The sequence below is a fragment of the Ptychodera flava genome, chromosome 14 (genome assembly GCF_041260155.1).
Source record: "Ptychodera flava strain L36383 chromosome 14, AS_Pfla_20210202, whole genome shotgun sequence".
Taxonomy (NCBI): domain Eukaryota; kingdom Metazoa; phylum Hemichordata; class Enteropneusta; family Ptychoderidae; genus Ptychodera; species Ptychodera flava.
Genome location: NC_091941.1, coordinates 41440119 through 41461190, shown reverse-complemented (window position 1 = coordinate 41461190; position 21072 = coordinate 41440119). Strand labels below are relative to the sequence as shown.

Below are 21072 nucleotides of genomic sequence, written 5' to 3'. Positions count from 1 at the left end.
ATTTCATTGATGCAGAGTTCTGATGATGAAATTTCACTTATTTCATTAAAATTGACACAAATGTCAGTTAAAATGATGCAACACGTTTGTTAGTAAAGAAAATGTAACTTTATTTCCATCAGATCTGCATATCACATATTTACAAAGTTAATATTATTTACGCAATTTTTTCTCAAGAGCTTTCTCTCCCTTTCTTGAAACATTTGCCTTTGAAATCTCGTTTCTTGTGCAAATAAATGTATACATTAGCAAACGACCTACAGCGAATATCGACAAAACACTCTAAAACTCTGATCAGGAAGGATGATGAAATACTTTTAGGAACTGACTGTGTTAATAGGTACCATCCATTCATGACTGAAGCTGACCTTTGCAACTCATCAAATAGCAACTGTTTGAGACTTTCATCTTTATACATCTTGATGAAATTGAATTTCAAATGAGGTCTTATCACATTTTCCAAACGCCTAATAAACGAGTAAGACTGGTCTTCAACTTGGAATAGGCCACCTAGAGAATGCCTCAAAAATATCATTTACATTATTTGCTAATCTGAACTGGTGAAATCTGGAACACATCAAATCAAAATATAATTATATTTTACTAAAAGTCGTGGACCACATCTCTTTGATGAGGCTGCTAGCAAAGTTTGCATTGTCCATTGAGATCAAGCTTCTAAAAGAGGCTACAATTCTGTCTTCACGGCTTGATTGAGTAACAACATGGAGGAGGTAAGGACACTGCTTACTGCTTCCTGTTGCAAGGCTTGTGCTGCTTTCAACAGCTGTCTCCATTGTATATGAAGATGGGCATGTCACTAAAAAAGGGAAAATTTACAGAAATCTTTATAAGAAAATTTTGAATGTTGGCATATAGATGCTTCAGTATGATAAGAATCATCAATACTTTATGACAAATATTTATTTCGACAGCTGCATCATGAAGGTTTTTAGCTACTATAGACTATAGTCTATAGAAGCTATTGGGATGGGTATCCGTCCGGCGTCAGTCTGTATGTATGTATGTATGTATGTATGTATGTATGTATGTATGTCCGTTTGTGAGGCGTCCGTCCACTCAAATATCTTGAGAACCGCAGTACTTACTGATTTGATATTTGTTGTGTAGATGAAAAATATGATTTTGAGAAACTATTTTTTTTAATTTTTTGATATTGTTGAAAATAGGCAAATTAATGCCAAAAAAGGTGTTTTTGGTAAAAAATCTTCTTCTTCATAACCGCTGGTCAGACAGCTTTGTTATTTGGTATACAGGTCCGCAGGGATAACCCAACTTAGATTTGTTCAAATTGTGATGAAATATGCAAATCTGTATTTTTAAGGAATTTTTTTGTCATTGACGTACAATGTATGTAATTCTTGTACTGTATAAACCCTATCAATTCACCCAGAAAAAAATAATTAATATGATTTTAAATAATTGAATCAATTAGGAAATCATCAAAGCCAAAATAATTTTAGTGTGGAATTATCAGAAAGTCAACTTTTTTTGACAGTTCATAGTGAAATGCTTACCATCTTGGAGGATTAAAACATGTAAAGGCAACTTTCCTGAATCCCAACTTTGATATATTCTGAACCACCATTTATGTTATCTAAAAGAAATTGCTCATAATAGTTTGTCATGATAGGGTGGTCAAATAAATAGAGATAGAGAAAGTTCTAATTTCCATTTATGGTTGACTTGGTAAGGATAAAATAAGATTACTTTTTGAGGAAAAAAATAGAGTGGTCAATTAAAAGAGTGGTCAAAGTGATAGGGTTTTTATGGTAAAGCTTGGCTGTAAGATTCCTCGTGCTATTTATAGCAATTATGCAATCTGTGTAAACAGTTTAATGAAAGTGTAACATGATTCCTTATAATACTTTTGATGACCTTGAACTTCTTAAGTTACAAACATTTATCTCTTCAGTGTGCTTTCTCTAAGTATGTACAGTCTCAACTTATTCAACAGAACTTACTTACAATGTTAATTTGAAAGTTAAAATGTGCTTGGTTAATAGGATGAAAATACTGATATTAAAAGATAACCAGCTCAAGATTCTTTATAACCTGACAGATATGCTGTTTTTTTATGATGAAAATCTTGATTAAAGCAAGTCTTGTTTACTTTAATTAGAATGTAATTAACTCTCGTTTATTTGCTATTATAGACTAATATAGTCTGATGAAATATGCAAATCTGTATTTTTACGGAATTTTTTCCATTTTTGGTCAGGCCATCCTGAAATGAGCTATCAAAGATATCCACCTTCTTCATCAATACATGTGTCACAAAAGGTTATTCTCTACATAACACAGCAGAGCTCTGTCAACTGTTGAGTCGCTTGTTTTTTCAAAACTGCTGGTCAGACAGCTTTAATATTTGGTTTACATGTCCCTAGGATGACCTTATTGAGATAATTTCATACAGTCAGGAAATACTTAATTTTGTATCCATGTCTATAGTAGCTTCAGGGACTTTGGCCCTATGTTTTCAAGCCCTACCTTCATGGCTGCATACACTCTATTTTGGTAAAAATATCCCCCTACATTATTTCAGTGATATAACATGCTTTACCAAATTGTCTTTAAATCTGATAGATCTGTAATGTATGTTTTAAATTCATGTCAATTTGGAGAATTGCCTAGGATTTCAGAGATTTCATGTTGACAAAAATGACAGACTGTCCCAAAGAGCACTGTTGAAATTAAACATCCATTACTCACCTTTCTTTGGTCTTTTTTTGTATGGGATCTCTGTCTTCCTCTTCTACCGCTTTGGATTGTGTGCTGTTTTCCAGGTCTCTCTCTTGTCTGTTTTGAATGTTTCAATCGTAAACACCAGACCCTAAAATACAAAAGACAATAAAACATATTTGTCAGTTTAGCACTGCTATCACGCAATAATTTGAATTAAAACCAAACTTCCTTACTGAGTGAAAATGCAAGTGTCCATTTCAAGAAAAAACACATAACCACAGAACAATACATACCTGTACATACGCTGCAGACCCAGTCCCCATCTGGCACAGTATCAGCTGTTAAGGTAGTGACTCAGGTTCGTTGACGCATATTTTCAATCAAAAGTTTTACATAAAAAACGGGGTCTCACACCCAACATCAGGGCTCGAAATTAACATTTTATCCTGGTAGTCATTTTGACCACCACATTTTAAAGTTGGTGGTCATTTTAAGGAAACTGGTGGTCAATATTTTTTTTTTGAACTGAATAATATTATCAGGCTTTTTGTATTCATGAAAAGAGAGGTCAATGTTATGGTGGGAGTCTTTGAACATGCATGGCCAGCCCAAAATGTATAATACCTATGTTGGATAAATATAAAAACTGATTTTGCCAACAACTTCTCATCTACTGACTGACTCGTGCTTTATTGGAACCCAAATAACATGCAAATAGGTGGCACAATGTCATTGATGTTGTTGAAAAGTTATTTTTTTCAATCAAATCTTGATGATAACAAATACAAATTTATGTAACAGCAACCAGTATCTACACAAATATCTAGTGCAACCGCCAAGAGTTACTCATCGTCACTTGAACTATCTTCCCTCTGACCGTATGGTAAAATGTAAGGATGACGTTGACAACTACGAAACCATCGTTCAATGGCTCGTCTCAGGTCGAAGTCCTCCAGACGCGGTCCGTCGAGAGCGATCCTTATCAGATCAGACAAGGTGTCTGTGTTCAACGTTGCACGCCAATCAGATTTTATTCGGCCCATTACGGAGAAACCTCTTTCACATTCGCTCGTATGTATTGGGATCAATAGTACGATCTTGACGATTAGAAGAATGCTATGAAATTCAGCCAAGTTCTGTCGAAGTACTCGTTGCCAGATATCTAAAAAACGGAGCCTTGGGTCCACATTAACGATTGCGGAAACGACGGGTTTTAGCCCTGTCCATTCGAGAGCAACGTCGTCCTCACTGAAGTCAGGTTGACGTCGAAGCAAATCGCGGAAGTTGGTGACTAGGGTATTTATTTGAGCTACACCATACGTGCGCAATGCGTCGCGATTCTGAGGCCAATTACTGGGGTCAAACACTTTCGTTGCGTCTAAGATCGGGTCGTCGTCGAAAGAACGGAAACGCGTGTTAATTTGGTCAATGCATGCATTGATAAGCATGACCTTTGAAAGTTCGGGGTCGGCATTTTGATCACGTCGTCGTTGAGTTTCATTCAACGTAATTCCACCGTGGAAATTCATGCCACCATTGGCTGCCAGTATTTCATTAAATTCTGTCTCGGACGGCCCTGGATTTTCGGCTAGTACGCGAAAGTTGTCAATAGCCTGTTGTATGCCATTCTTGACACTTTGCAGAGAAGTGTCATTTCTTTGAAAGAGAAGCGACAGACGGCCAAGATTTCTGTATACATCGAGTAATATGTACATGGACTTTATGAAGCAAAAGTCCTTCAAATTTGCCAGGAAGCCGTGAGCTTTATTTTTCGAGTCGTTTGTATGGTCGCTACCGGGAGTAACAATGTCCTGCATGTGTGTTACGTTTGGGAGCCAGTCTCTGATAATGGCACGTTTATGATGATCAATCCATCTTGTGCCTAGTACATTACTCGGTTTCAGCACCCTTATCATGTGTGCATTTCCAGCTTCTTTCAGCGCGGCAAAGTTACGCGGTGAATTATTATAAAATTTGAAAATATGAATGAGAAAATCTTCAATTTTCGAGTAGCTTGGTGACTGCTTCATGGCAGATTTCAAACAAAGTTCCAATTTATGAGCCGTGCAGTGAATACCGACTAAATGATTGACATCCTGACGCACACGCGTAGTCACGCCTGACCGTGCCCCAACCATTACCGACGCACCGTCAGTGGCCATGCCTACTAAATTTTGCTTCCACTCATTATTTGCCATATTCATTTCTGTTTGAAATGCCCTATCTATCGCATCGATTATTGCCACGGCCGTACCGCGTTCCATCGCTTGAAGACTCAAGAATTTAGTTACTGGGCGACTGTCTTGCAATATTCGTACATACACGATTTCTTCTTCTACTACTGAGCGATCAGTTGAGGAATCATTGAGAACCGAGTAGAATTTACTATCTTGTATAGCGGATACGACGTCTTCTCTAACTGTCTGTGCAATGAAATTTATAAACAGAGCAGCTTGTTTGTCATTTCTGTACGTCTGGCCTATTTTTACATTATTGCATTCCTGCAGCAACAGAAGTCCTGGGAAATCGCTAAACGATTTCTCATTCTTTGCAATGTAATATGCAATATTTTAAAGAGCACTTCAAGCTGCTCCATCAGTTTTTGGTCCATGTTAACGATGTGTGACACGATTGGTCGTGGATTTGAACTTCTTTGAATGACCGCCTTTTCGTATGCTCGTTTATGACAAGAGCTGGTCTCATGTTTCTGGAGTGTTCCAACCTGGAAATTAGAACAGCCAGTATCGCTAGTAAAAGTGGACTCACCATTCGGACAGATAGTGCAAAACATCGCATTTCTCAGGCTGTCATATGTTAGCCAGGACTCTCTCCCAACAAGCCAAGTCTTGCTAAATTTTCTTGTAACTTGAATCTTTTTGAGAACATGTCCATCATCGCCAGTATTGGGTCGTTTGGACGTGCCACTGTCTGCCTGTGCCCCACTATCGTCGTCGTTGCTAACCACAGTGTCTGTGCCTTCACCTTTTTCTGATCTCCCATACTTTGGAATCAGCCGAAAATGGTTCAAAATGCTCATCTTGTCAATCTTGCAATCGTAAATTTATACTTGATAGAGTTCCAAAGTGATCGCTGCGTTGTCAAATGTTTTGTAATGATAAGTAGGATTTTGAATTTTTTTTCCATTGCGAGAAATATTTGCATAAATGTTGCAAAATGAAATTTAGTTTATTGGCACCTGCGTATCAATTTCTTCAAGGCCGACTCGACGGTACCCTCACCATCAGACAAACCGGCAACTGCTGTAATACTAAATTTTTTCCATGGTGGTCAAAATGACCACCAGTTACAGAATTTGGAGGTCAAGCGTGGAAAAATGGTGGTCATTTGACGCATGACCACCGCTAATTTCGAGCCCTGAACATGTGGTACATTTTCTGTTAGGTCTATATTTGAAGAAGGTGAAAATTTTGTTTAGTTGTCAAAACATGCATTCGTATGTTTGTTTCAGTCAAAAACGTGCGATTTTGAGTTTCTTCACTTAAAAAAGTATAAGTAAGAATTGGCAGCACCACTAAGTGATCTGTTAACGGCACTAAACAGCTGGATATACTGGGGGAAAAACCGTGTTTTGGATTTTTGAAATTCGCTTTTGTTTCTGCACAGTGAGCCTTCGCATTGTGAACTGTCGGATTTTTGCATAAATTAACAGCTTTTGTTCACGTTTGTCAAGTTATCGTCCCTTCAGGGGGGTTTATCAAAAATCTAAAACACGGTTTTTCAGGTCTAATCATGAAGTGTTAGCATGCAAAGATTTGGAGAAATCCGCCCTCCGTCGCCGACTTACACTCATTTGAAGGTGCGCATACATAGCAACAATCGGAACTGAGAAAATCAACGATTTGTGTAAACGTCCCATTTTTCAAACAAACTCGCCGAAAAAGTCAGATTTTTGCGCGTTAAAAAAAATTCATTCGACCTGGGTCTAGGTTAAATATTGGGCATCAGATTGGAGAATTTCTGACAAGTCCTGAACACTAGTTCGCGTAAAAATGATGAAAATTGTGCGTAGAAACGTGAGGCTTTTCAGCGTAAGCGGTGGGTACTATTTACACAATAAACACTTGAAAGATCATTCAGGGCATAATCTGTTTGTCAAATACGTATCTAGCTTATTATTATATTAACTGTACACTGTTTGGTAACGGTTAGAGTCTGGTTACAAGACTAGAAAAGTTTCAAAAAAATACGGCCGGAATGGTTTACAGGTCTGCGTTCTGCCGACGACGCGCGTTCGCTTGCTAGCAAGTGCTCGACTTCCGGTCTCATAGCCCGTAATTTATGCACGTACCAATTGTGAAATGGTTGTCAAGTTCATTTTAGCACCAATTTTTGTGCCTATAGTACAGGACGTCACTTGCTTGCTTGCTTTCGAAGATGAGACGACCAACACTCGATGCTCTAAAAAATTCTGTAGTTGAGAAGTTCAAGGAATGCGAGTAAGTCGCACTTGTTTAGGCCTACAGTTTTCACATGTGATCTGCTGCAGTCTTTGTGCTCACCATCAGGAATGATACCGGGTTTTTCGTGCGCTATTTCGCTTTCGACTGTGACATGTACTATTATTATACATCTACCATCGAGAACAATAGAATTTAGCGTGCGCTAAAAAAGCCGTACGGAACTCGCGTCCGTTCCGTACGGCACGGTTTCAAGGCGCCCCATTCCCTGCGGCTGTATCTGCGCGTTCACTGTAGAACGGTTTCAAGGGACCCCTTGGACGAGTGCCAGAACAAGTCTCGCGCGCGCTCTGTACGTCAGTGTGTAGTGCACACACTCACAAACTTGCAGGAGCGCGTCCGAGGTAGCGTTCCACACTGGCGCGATAAAATCGGAAGAAAAATTGTTGACATTGCACGAAAACGGTCACTACTCCGACATTTTGATGCCCCGATCAGGAATGTAAGATGTATAATAATAAGGTTATTACGAAAATACCGTAAAGGATGCACTCGGACATTGGCGCCTCGCATCGCCCTCCGCTTCGCGTCGGGCGATACGCTGCGCCAATGTCCTCGTGCATCCTTTGCGGTATTTTCGTAATAACCTCATATTATAGCCCCGCGTATGAAACCAAAATCAGCTTCAGTAACACGTAAAAGCGATTCTTCATGACTTAAAATAAACGACTGAGGCGATACTCAAGATTCACTGATTGTAAAACTGAAACGGCGACGTGTCGCTACACCCAGCAACACTCTCTTGACCACAGATAGAAATAGACCGGCACCGATCGTGAAGCGACATTTCGCGTACGTTGCTGTGCTCTACACCGACATAACAGTGTCGGATTGACAATTTAAAAACTAAGTCCAAAATATGGGCTGCTGTTTTAGAACCATATTTTCCAGTGAAGATTAAATAGAGTCTCTTTTCTACACCGCTTATACTGCCGGCTGTCGTCAGCCATATTGGAATTGCGTCTCTTATGAAGACGTGCGCGCATGCGCAACATAGTGCGTAAAAATTTACATAATCTCCTTCAAGGTATAACGATAATGCTGACAGTAATCCGGACCGTTAAAACAAAAAGATAATAATAACTCACGCAGTGGTTAGAAGGCCGTGTTTTCACTAAAATTTAAGACATTTCCCAGTACAATGTTACCTCACAGTTTTCTCTAATACAAAGATCATATTTCAGGGGTTCAGAATATGAAATAATCACAAAATCGCTAAAATTGACCAACGAACCTGAGTCACTACCTTAAACCAATGAACTGGTAGTGAAACCACTCTATCTGACAATTGCTTCTATCACAAACGATCATTTCTGCTGTCTCTTTGCCTTCACACACTCCGAAACTTCTTGTTTTCTAGAAGATTTTCTTCAATGTGGTTCTGTTTACCTTCGGAGACAGATTCATCTTGAACTGTGCAAAATAAAGAGAAAACAAGAATTAAATGCTTTCTATACCCAAGATCCAAAGCTGCCGAGTTGCACTTTCGCTAGCTTGTAAACAGGCTGTGGCAATACCTACATGTTACAGAGGATATGTCGGAAAATGCCGAATATAGACAAATGTCAGTTGTTAAGTTTAATTATATTAATTGGATTCCACACAGCTGGAAACTGACCCGGAATGCTAACCGTTAAAGGCATGTGTTGGCATCAGATTGTCTCATCAGAAAATTTACCCACCAGATTACAATTTCAATGGAAAACAAAAGGCTATCACAACTCCATAATCCTCTAACATACCAGAACAAAGGCAATCCCAGGGATCGCGAACAGTGCCTTTAAGCAAACAGTGATGTATCATCGAACAAAGCATCACAAAGGTGCTGTGACTCCTTCCCCTTCTAGCTCCATGCTATATTTAAATGGACTTGATCACAAATAATGAAAAGATGTATTCATGATACAACTTCATGGTGAAGGAATTTTAACAGTTTTATGTAAGCTGATTGCCCATTTGCATGTAATTGATATTTTTAGTTGGAGCTACTGTACAGGGGATTTGTTGGCAGGGTGTAAATTAGGCAGTGTCTAAAACCTGAACTGGACTTATGGACTGGAATCATGGACTGGACTCAACTAGTTTTATAATAACCTTAATTGATACTGCTGCTGTTATTTTCTTGATAGATATAACACATTTAATCGGTAGGAAATGAAGAGTGTACTGAAAAGAGTTTTCAGACTCAGTACCTTGCATGTAATATGGACTCTTTGTTAACAAACCATAGACATACTTTTGCACAGTGAGGGGCATGGCATGAGTCATGTTGATTTAAAATGATATGATAAAAACCAGTATCTGACTTTGAGTGTTTGGTTTTCCCTTGATTACAGATAAATTTGAGCTCATACATTATTGTGGAAGTACAGTGATAAAAAGATAGCAATCTGTGATGCAGTTCAAAGTTCAAAGTCAAAGGATACAGTGCCAGCTCTCAATAAGTTATCAATTTAACCACAGCAAAATTTGGTTTCTCCTTACTGCAGCTGCCATTCCATTATTTTTCTTCAAATGTCAGGCTTGATTAGAAACGTACAGTCACCTGTTTCCCTTTGTTGTTAAATGTACATTCACACTTCAAAACTACCACCTTGTAGATGCAGTAAAATCAGCGATATTGGAAGAAATTGTATGACAATTTGGAGATATTTTTGCCATTGTTAAGTTTATGACATATTGAGCACCAGCATATTATCATTTGACTTTGAACCCCAAATTGAACTGCCAATTACTACATGAGATATCCTACAAATTTATCTGTCGAGGGAAAACCTGATACTTCAATCAGAGATTGTTCATTTAAATTTTTGAAATATTGTATCATGTACTATGCATGTAGATATGTATGTTCACATGTGTGTCCATCCACTTCAAAAAGTTAAGAATACAACAGCCGTATTTGGTATGAAGTTTAATAATTGGTTATGAAAGAGATTTTGTTTAAATGAATGTTTGTCCCCAAATTATGACAGAAGTTTGAAGATGTTTCCTAAGTCTTATTATATATATATATATATATATATATTATATATATATATATATATATATATATATATATATATATATATATATATATATATATATATATATATATATATATATATATATATATACACAGAGTTAATTCTAGGACGCGCCATTGCGCAATTTGCGCAAAAAAGTCTCGAATGGCCCTCATTTCTACCTTTGATGCGCCACCAAGGGCGCAACATTTTATGAATGGGTCGGTCGATCACGCAGAGTTCACTTAGTTCATAGTACATTTACGTAGCTCTCCGAAGGTCATTACCTCAGTCATAGTGTGCCATGTTAAACGATTCAGTTACCCTTCGACCTTTACCCACTACGGCATATATGGTGGTGCATAGGAAGCTGGGTAAAAAGGACTGATGTAGGGGCAATGGTGTATTGGAGCCGTGCGCATGTGGTACGATCGATGAATGTAAACAACGGCTCCGGCCGCGGCCGCGGCGTTATCGTGAAAAGCTAGTCGCCGCTCAGATTTTTAACGCCAGTACTATATAATAGTTGATGAACCCAGGATGATCGGGCAGTCCCTTAAATTGAAGCGTTTGCAACGTCTATCGTGCATACCAGCGAAACGTTGAACACTGCAAGGAAAGCATTCATTCTTGGCCGGCCATATGATCGTTTTGAAGAGCAACACAGTTTAGGTCGGACATATCTCGTTATCCAGAGTAGCCAGATCAGAACCAATGATCGTAAATTTGCTAATACATACAAGTTATGTTTAAAAGTTGATGTATCGATCACTTTATGTAGGTCGTACGGGTTACACTCTCGTGTTGTATCAGTGTGATAATTGTCGACCAGTGCAAATCGGGGGCCACTCGGAGAAATCCTACTGGTGCGCTAAGCTTTGATCATGATCGTTTCCAGTCAAAATCACAGTCCGTAGTAATTTGTGCAGTTGTTAAAGTCCGACATCAATAATTCATCACATAAGTTACGTAAACAATTGAATCAAACCAAACGGTTAGTTTGCTGCTGCCATTGTTGGGCCTGTTGCGTATACGGAGCACAACTTTGCTGTAGGCTTCGTTGGTTACAGGTGGCCCGATCTCTAGTATTCTCCTTTTCTTGACTTGATAGACTATGGTATTTTCAGCAGAAAATTCAAGGGTTTTACATGTGTGATCATGACAGCCCCCGATTTTATAAAATGGCCCCCTTGGGACAGGAGTAGGGGCCCAAAGTGGCCCCTTGTTTTTACGTCCTAGAATGAACACTGTATATATATATATATATATATATATATATATATATATATATATATATATATATATATATATATATATATATATATATATATATATATATATATATATATTTCTGTAACTGCGTTGACACAGGTTTGTTCATATTTATGTGTCTGATGATCTTGTGTGTCCTCCATTATTAGTGCAATTATTAATTTATGCAAATCATATTAATGAGCATTTCTTCAGTATTGAAATTTTATGCTAATGATTCTTTATCAATGTGGAATATTTATGTACTTCGCATCTTGCATTGTATACACAAACTTGTCCAATTCATCATGATTTGTGAGGTCGCTGTCAGGCACACGGAGGGACCATGGTACTACATTGCCTGATGTGTGGCATGATGCAATAAGGAGTCCATGCTGTCTCATAGCACTGGAGATTTCCCATAATTTTATCATGATTTCTACCATCAGAGATTTCTCAGTGAAGTCTGCTATGTTCCCAATGCATAGACAAATTCATAGACTAGTTTTTTAGCTCACATTTGGTATACCAATGTGAGGTTATCATATAAGCTGAATCAGTTCATTTGCATCCGATTTGCATGTCTGTATGTATGTATGTACGTATGTATGTATGTATGTATGTATGTATGTATGTATGTATGTATGTATGTATGTATGTATGTCCGTCCACATCAAAAACACCTAAACCGCTGCACCTACTGTCTTAGTATTTGGTGTGAAGGTGCACCTAGGGATGGAGATGTGAATTTGTTCAAATGAACTTGTCAGTGTCAAAAATATGCAAATGAGGGGAAAAAAGAAAAAACACTGCAAATTGCTAAAACTCTGTAACCGTCTGTTAGATTGGGTTGAAACTTGGTGTGCAGGTTCCTTTAGGTATTCTAAATTAGGTCTTTAAAATTTGGGATGAAATTTGCATGTTTCTATTTTTGGGGTAATTTTTTCAGTTTTTAGTCAAAAAATGTTTTTCTCTAAAACCACTCATCTGATTGCTTTGAAAGTTGGTATACATGTTCCTCAGGATGACCTCAGTCAAGTTTATACAAATTGAATTGAAATTTTCATATTTGTAATTTTGGGGCAATTTTCCGAATTTTTGGTCAAAAATTTTTTTATTTAAAAACTACTAATCTGATAGCTTTGATATTTGGTATACAGGTTCCTCAGGTTGATCAAAATCAGTTTTATGAATATTGTGAAGATATCTCGAATTTTGTATTTTTGCTGAATTTTTTGGTTATTTTTCTCATTTTAAGTAAAATTTATTCTTCTCTGAAACCGCAAGCCCAATTGCTCTCAAATTTGGATTGTATGTTTGCAAGGGTGTTACCCTTCTAATTGTTGAAATTATGACAAAATTGGAAATATTACTGTTTTGGGGCAATTTTTGTCATTTTTGGTCAAAAAATCTTTGAAAAAAATTTCTTTTTAAAGCCCCTGGACAGACAGCTTTTATATTTGGTGTACAGATGTCCAGGAATGACAATAGTTAGATATGTGGAAATTGTCCTGAAATATACAAATTTGTATTTTTAAGACAATTTTGTCATTTTTGGTCAAGAAAACTTGTTCTCAAAATTACTTGTCTGATAGCTTTGTAATTTGGTACAAAAGTCCCGAGGGATATTATTAGATAAATTTTCTGCTCAGAGTGTTGGGAAACCCCCAAATTTTTATATTTTAGGTAATTTTCTCAGTTTGTGACCTTAAATGACCTACACCAACCCAGGATATGTTGTGAGACAGTTTTGAAGGCTGTGAACATAATTTTGTCATATTTAATATCAATTTGTAGTAGAATTTGATCCAGAAAACAAAGTTGAGGTAAATGTTTTCATTGCGAACTAATTTTGGCAACTTTTGCATGCAAGACACACAAGATATGATGAGAAATTTGGATCCAGGATAATTCCAGATGTCGTAACCCCCCCAACAGTGGAAGGCATTTCATTATCTGTAACTGATTTAATTGCTGTTTACATTCGAATGATAGCACTCATCGCATTAATTAAAACATCCTAAAGGTTGTAAATCGATTTCCTGCCAGCTGGTCTTATGTAAGGGGTGGAACATTTGATATTCAGGAGGGGGTAGGGGATAGAAGATTGATGAGGTAGCATTACTTTTTACCAGATCCCTTGTACATTTTTTCCCACTCTTTATTTTTTCCCTACTCTCCCACCTTTTCTTTTTGTCAATCTTCTCTGACTAATTTTTTTGTTGACATTTGCATATGTATGTAGGATCTGCTTGTCCCATTGCTATAGAAGTTGAAATGCATGTTCCTAAAGATGACATCCAGTAACTTATTTGCTTTTGTCATTCTTGTTTTTCTGGTTTAAATATTTCTTGAATTTACCAATTCAAACCGAATGTGAGCACACTGTCCTTGACGGTACTTTTTTAATACTGAAAATGTACCTTAAGGACACCATTCTTCTCAGTTAGCACTTTTGAAAATTTCCACTGATTGTGTCCTTAGCCATACAGAATAATGTGATGAAAAGTGGGGAGACTAGTTGCACCTGTTTTATGAAACAAAAGGATAGTGATTTCTTCCAAATAGAAAGGCAAAAAAAAATTACATGCTGACTTTTCTCAGAGAATGACCCCTTCAGTTTGTCATAACTTGCTTTCCAAAAGTATGGCATTTGTAGTACCTGCAAGATGTGACTTTTATGGTTATTGAACAGTTTCTGTGAAATTTGTACTGAAATATCAAGGGTACCTTTAATAGATATAATTAATCAATTATCTTGCAGCTAACATTTATTGCTTTCATGCAGAACTGAAAAAGTTATAAGAAAACTAACATCATTGGTACAAATCGAACAGAATTGCGGGTAATTTATTTTACTGTTCATCTTCCAGGCTGTTCACAGTTGGGAGTAACCATGATTAATCATGAGTTTAGGCAATATTTTACTAAGAACAATGTCATTAACCATTAATATCCATGCTCTTCATTCTAGAGGCACAGACTACACAAGCCGAAGATATGATGGAACTTCTAGCAATGTTACTACTGAAAACTGAAGACTTAGAAAGTGAAGGGATTCCTGCCTGTTTCGAAAATATCATCATACTTTGAGAAACAAATTTTGATAAACATGGCCTAAACTACATAAATGGGGATGTATGATTGTGGCAAAGGTGCAAATTGACAGCCATGTTAGCCAACACATAGGGATCTATGTTTGTGGCAACGGTGCAAATTGACAGCTATGTTAGCCAACACATTTGGATCTATGTTTGTGGCAAAGATGCAAATTGACAGCCATGTTAGCCAACACATTGGTATGTATGTTTGTGGCAAAGGTGCAAATTGACAGCTATGTTAGTTAACAAATTGGGATCTATGTTTGTGGCAAAGGTGCAAATTGACAGCCATGTTAGCCAACACATTGGGATCTATGTTTGTGGCAAAGATGCAAATTGACAGCCATGTTAACCAACACATTGGGATGTATGTTTGTGGCAAAGGTGAAAAAAGCACTTAGTACAACATTTCATAATGTGCATGCAAGTTTAATGGTTAATTTCAAAATCAACATACATTTTCTTTGTTTATTCCATATTTATTGCATAATTTTTAATGCTAAGATGCTGTTTTCAACAACTGCAAGGCCTTTTTAGTTTTGAAACCGTATCATCCTGTCTTTTTGCTTTGTTTATCACTTGAATATTTGGCGTTGAAATGGGTCTTAGGATTAACATGTTTGTTCCAAAACTTTGCAGAAGAGTTTTGAAAATATGAAAATTGTTACATGTGAAATATTGCTGGACCTACAGGTGATATTGCTTTGGTATTTGTTGTGTAGATGCTCTAGATAGAGTTCATGTAGATATTTTTTTATTTTGCACCAATATCTTCAATATTTACTTTGGTAAATTTTAGATTTTTAAATGAAGTACTGAGATACTAGGCTGAAAGATGGAAAATGTATTTATGTTTTTATGGAGATATCTTTGCCTACAATTTGAGTTACTGATATGATGATATTTTTAAGCTGTTGATGCAATATGTGTTTGCTGTCAAAATGGGGTATCATTATCTTGCAGATAACAACAATGAGAGTAAATCTACAAGTTTTGTAACTTTCACAATTATTCCATTTAGTACTTCAAGTATACTTAAGTTGTAAACAGTTGACATATTTTACTTGCCCGATGTCTGCCCAAGCTATACTTTTTATAGTTCCCTTTCTCTGAGTAGACTTGGCTAATCTTCGTAAGGTGTTCTAATTATATAGACTATTACCATTAACATTGATGTAGTTGATTTAAAGAGAGATTGTAACTTAGTGTAATGACTGTTTTGCTACAGTCTTGTTAGCCAAGACAAAAAAGGTACACATATTTTTACATTTTTCACATTGATGTTACAATTATTTAATGCCGCAAATCATTATTTCTATACTTTCTATACTATGCAAATTCTATTTGTGCTGCTATATTTGTACCACGGTGTGTGTGTGTGTGTGTGTGTGTGAATAATACCTAAACTTATGGCTTCCACTGTTTTGAACCATGAAAGAGGAATGGCTGGATCTTAGTACATATACATGTGTAATATAATTTGGGTCAACTACTACTTCCATGAGTTATTTATGGATTGCCAGATCGGTAATGTGAACACACACAGCATGTGGAGGCAGTTCAACTGTCCTCACCCATAGGTAGAATTCTACGGGTAAATGGCAAAATTTCACTAGTCAGTCTCTAGTCAATGATATTATGTCCAAAACCAAAACTACGGTATGTCGCATTTAAATTTACCTTATTTCCATCATCAGTTACCTTGAAAATTCAGCATCTCATAGTGTTATTTGGACTCTTGAATATTTTGCTGTATTAAAATAACAAAAATGTTGGGGTGGTAAAAAGATGTATCATACATGGACATAAACTCACCCAATGATGGAATCACTGTCTTCAACAATACAAGGGCAATTAAAGGGAAACTGCTGTCAGAACTGCCCCTGTGCAAGTTTCTTCTTTATAAACAATGTATTTCATGTACGATATATAGATGCACCTCATCATCATAGCTGCAACATTTAAGGTGGAGCTGCATGTTGCCAGCACAGTTATTTTCAAAGCCATTTTTCTCATCAAAGATGACAAGGAAACCCCCTCATACTATACATTTTCACAAAACAGAGACTAATGTTTAGTATGGTACAGTAGTTTATTCAAAGGACGAAGTGGGTGTATATTTGTGGTAAAAATACTTGATTTCGGTATAAATGTAAAAATTAATTTAAGTCATTGAAAGACTGACATTCAAAAAGTGATTAAAATCAGGATTAGCAAACTTAAAATGCCTCTCATTCAAAATGTAAGAACTTTATTGCAAAACAAAACACTCGTTTTTAGCTCACGTGTGTAAACACGTGGGCTAATGCCATACCGTTGTCTGTCTGTCTGTCCGTGTGTGTGTGTGTGTCTGTCTGTCTGTCTGTTTATACGATAACTCAAAAACGCCTGAACGGATTCAAGTCAGATTGGGTACACGGGTACCATATGCTACTTGCAAGAACTGATTAGATTTTGGTCAGTGTGGCTTGCATATTAATGAAGTTATGCAATATTGTTTTTTTCCGTACAATGATTTCCCTATGGAGACGGTAATGACAGTGTAGACATATATCAAGAAATACTGCACCAAATTTCATGAAACTTTTCACAGATGAGTCTCAGAACATTATGATGATGCTGTGAGTGTCATATCAATTATCTTCTCATTTGCATATTTAATGAACTTTTGTTATTAGTGAGATAACTCTGAAATTCCTGCACCAAACTTGATGATACTTGCAACAAATATTGATCTGATATATATCTAATTATACTTAGAAGCATTTGGCAGTGTCAAGTTAACAAATAGCTCATTTACATATTTTATGAAGTTTTGTAATTAGTCATATAACTCTGATATAACTTCACCAAATGTGATGAAATCTGCTGCAGATACTGATCTTACTGATATCTTACTGTAGTGTAAAGCATTTAGTAGTGTGAAATTAATTAAGGGTTCATTTACATATTTAATGAACTTTGTAATTAGTGATATTACTCCAAAATTACAGCACAAAATTTGATGAAACTTGCTACAGATGTTGATCTGATAAATATCCATTTGTACTGAGAAGCATTGAGCAGTGTCAAGTTAATAATTAGCTCATTTGCATATTTCATGAAGTTTTATAATTAGTCATATAACTCAGAAATAACTGCATCAAACGTCATGAAAACTGCTGCATATACTGATCCGACAGATATCTGTGTTGTAAAGCAGTTAATAGTGTAAAGTTAATTAAGGGTTCATTTGCATATTTAATAAACTTTGTAATTAGGTCTATAACTCTGAAATTATGGCACCAAATTTTGTGAAACGTGCTACAGAAATTCATTTGATAAATATTTAATTGTGCTATGAATCATTGTACAGTGTCAAGTTAATTTAAGGTTTATTTGCATATTTAATGAACTTTGTAATTAGTTACATTACTCTAAAATTACAGCACTAAATTAAATAAAACGTGCTACAAATGTTGATCTGATGGATATGTAATTGTCCCATGAAGCATTGAGCAGTGTCAAGTTAACAGCTTATTTGCATATTAAATAAAGTTTTGTAATTAGTGATTAAACTGAGAGTACTGTGCGAAGTTAAAAAAAACTGCTAAATATAGTGATAACATATATCTTATTGTTCTGTGAAGGGTACTACTATTAATGAACCTGTTGTAAAACACGTGAGCATATTCAGTTCATATTTGGTGTTATATAGCATTTCAAGAACATAATGTGAAAATTTCAGAAAATTTGACCCAGCCACAATGGAGTTCAATTCCTTGGAAATTTTGAAATTGGGAGGACTTGAAATAAATCAACACTTATTTATCATGCAACTTAGTGTAAAAGGTGAACCCGACCAATATTTTAATCTTGGTTTAACAAATTAATTAAAATTGAATGAATATTTGCAAAAAGTGGTTTTTGAGCAAAATACGGTGTGTTTGTTGCAGCGCCCCCTTAAATTATACGATGTAGATTATGACAGACATGTTTTAACTTTCATCAATCACCATCATACCTTGGATACAGTATTTAAATTGGTTGTATGGGTCCCATACAACCTTTGAGCACAGTTCCGACGACCGTATCCCTTTAAACAATGTTTGCAGAACATTAATTCAACACATCTTAGGTTGCAACATTGTAATGTCAAGTAGTAAATGTGTAACAAACTTTATACCAATTTTTGTGACTACATATTTTTGAATAGAATTATAATCAAATTCACCTTCAAATACAATGTCTTTTAATTGCAAACAATAATACCTTGCCATTTAGAGAGTGACAGGAATTGTGACATTTTTTGAATAAGGAATATTGTACTTTAGAGCATGCACTTTTCAATTTAATCAGAAGTTTCTCTGAAAAAATCAAACAAGTCTTTTGCTTTGATATTCAGTGTGTAGATATGTTGAATGGCCTAGTAGTTTGAAGCTGTGCGTCTTTGAAAAGTTATGTTGTGTTAAATTTGAACGATGCATTAAATACTGAATGTACTTGATGCACATAATAATTCCTCTGTGAATTGGTTTTGTGTGATCAAAGTGGAAGCATAGTGTCATCCATTGAATATTTTCCCTAAAACAAGCAGTCACACAAGCCTTCAAAATGGTGATGTGTGTTCCTACAGAATGGTTAAAGCTGAAAAGTCCAAAAGATGATTTGCATGTTTAAATTTTAGGGAACAAATTTTCTCTTTTTTCATCAAAGCATCTTTTTTTCAAAAACTATTAGCACTTGATTAAAAACAGAGTCAGTCTTTCTTGTTCAAATAGTTACTTTATCAAATTATTCCACGTTAGATGATGATAATGAAATTATTTGCATGATATATGTCAATTTTTAGGGCAATATTCCCATTTTTGATAAAACAAATTGTTACGTGCAGAGAAAACGAACAAAAGGGTGAACTCAGCAGTTAACGTTTAAACAAAATTTATTACGAAATAAAACTAATTGCTAAGTCAGGGATAGAGTACAAGCTTTAAAAGTGTACAGACTACTTATCTCAGCTGGGACGGCAAAGCTCCAGTCTCAGAGTTGTAACAGTCAGTTGGATGAATGAACAGTCCTTTGGCTTGCAGGCTTGAAGCTGCACAAAGTCCACAGTATAAATCCAGCGTTGACAGTGAAGGTCTTGAAAAGTCTTGAGAATGACTACTGCTGGAGTTTAGTAACACACAAGAGACACGATCCCAAAAGTCTGACTGGAAGCTGAGCACGTCCCTTTTATAAAGGCATATAAGAACATCTAGAACTTTTATTGACATGCTAATTACTGTTCTAAAATTATCTCCCTTACACAACTAATCAACTTTCCAGAACATTCCAAACATGACTAATTGAATTCAAGGTTGTGAGGTCATCAAGGGCAGTGACCTTGAGAATGTTCTAGACTAATTGAACTCAGGTCATGATGAGTGTGGGGGAATGACCTACATAACACACCCCCTCTTCAAAAAAGAAAATTTTTCAAAGAAAAATCTTTCTTTTACAAATGTAATCTTGAAAAGGATTTAAGTACTCAAATTTTGTTTTACTCTAAAGTAAAATTTCTTGAAAGTGAACAACAATAACTCTAAATACGAGAGAGACAGTCTGCAATTAAATTGTCTCTGCCTTTGATATGTCTAATGTCAAGATTAAACTCCTGTAACATTAAACTCCATCTTAGCAATCTCTGATTTTTGCCTTTAAATTTCTGCAGAAAAACAAGAGGGTTGTGATCAATATAAACCACTATTGGCTGATTTGAAGAAGTAACATAAACTTCAAAATGCTGTAAAGCTAATATCAAAGATAAACACTCTTTTTCAATTGTAGAGTAGTTTCTCTGGGATTTGTTAAATTTGCGTGAAAATAGCAAACAGGATGATCTACACCATGACTATCCTCTTGCAATAAACAGCACCAGCAGCCGTATCACTAGCATCTACAGCTAATTTGAATGGCAAAGTGAAATCTGGTGCAGACAACACTGGGGCACTTTGCAGTATGGCTTTAAGTGTATCAAATGCCTGTTGGCATTGCTCTGACCAAACAAACTTTACTTTCTTTTTAAGTAAGTTAGTCAAAGGCTCAGTAATGTGGAGAAATTTGGACAGAATTTTCTGTAGTAACCAGCCATACCGAGAAAGCGCATCAGTTGTCGTTTGCAGTTTGGTATGGGAAAACTTGAAATGGCACTGATTTTGGCATCAACAGGTTTTACCTCACCCTGTCCTACAGTATGTCCGAGGTAAGTTACCCTCGCCCAACCAAACTCAGATTTGGCAAGGTTGACAGTCAACATTGCTTTACTCAGTCTCTCAAAGAACTTCCGCATGAGCTTGATGTGTTCCTCCCAGGTGTCACTATACAGGACGACGTCGTCAACGTAAGCTGCACACCCGTCTAGCCCGGATATGACGTCGTTGATCATCCGTTGGAACGTTGCCGGAGAGTTCTTCATTCCGAATGGCATCACCTTGTACTGGAACAATCCGTCTGGTGTAACAAAGGCGGATATTTCACGAGCACGATCCGTCAGAGGGACTTGCCAAAATCCCT

At 36.4% G+C, this 21072-nt stretch overlaps 2 protein-coding genes across 5 annotated transcripts in view; one reads left to right on the top strand and one right to left on the bottom strand.

The window, feature by feature from the left end:
- The window catches only part of LOC139150530 (codanin-1-like), a 98009-nt gene extending 78973 nt beyond the window's left edge, over positions 1–19036 (top strand). For all 4 annotated transcript variants that reach the window (XM_070722955.1, XM_070722954.1, XM_070722953.1 and 1 more), the window contains one exon: positions 14412–19036. In XM_070722955.1, the coding sequence (XP_070579056.1) occupies positions 14412–14530 (119 nt within the window). In that variant the 3' untranslated portion in view covers positions 14531–19036. The remainder of the gene's footprint in view (positions 1–14411) is intronic.
- LOC139150532 (zinc finger protein 862-like) lies at positions 86–7734 on the bottom strand. Its single transcript, XM_070722958.1, has 3 exons — positions 2997–7734; positions 2731–2851; positions 86–817 (listed from the first exon to the last, which is right to left on the bottom strand). Exon 1 carries the CDS (start codon positions 4965–4967, stop codon positions 3546–3548), a length of 1422 nt encoding a protein of 473 aa, XP_070579059.1. The 5' UTR covers positions 4968–7734; the 3' UTR covers positions 86–817; positions 2731–2851; positions 2997–3545.
- Positions 19037–21072: the final 2036 nt, after the last annotated feature.

What these genes read in the sequence shown, in the direction of transcription:
- LOC139150532 (XM_070722958.1), bottom strand. Translation starts at nt 4,967, where the DNA reads ATGGAACGCGGTACGGCCGTGGCAATAATCGATGCGATAGATAGGGCA.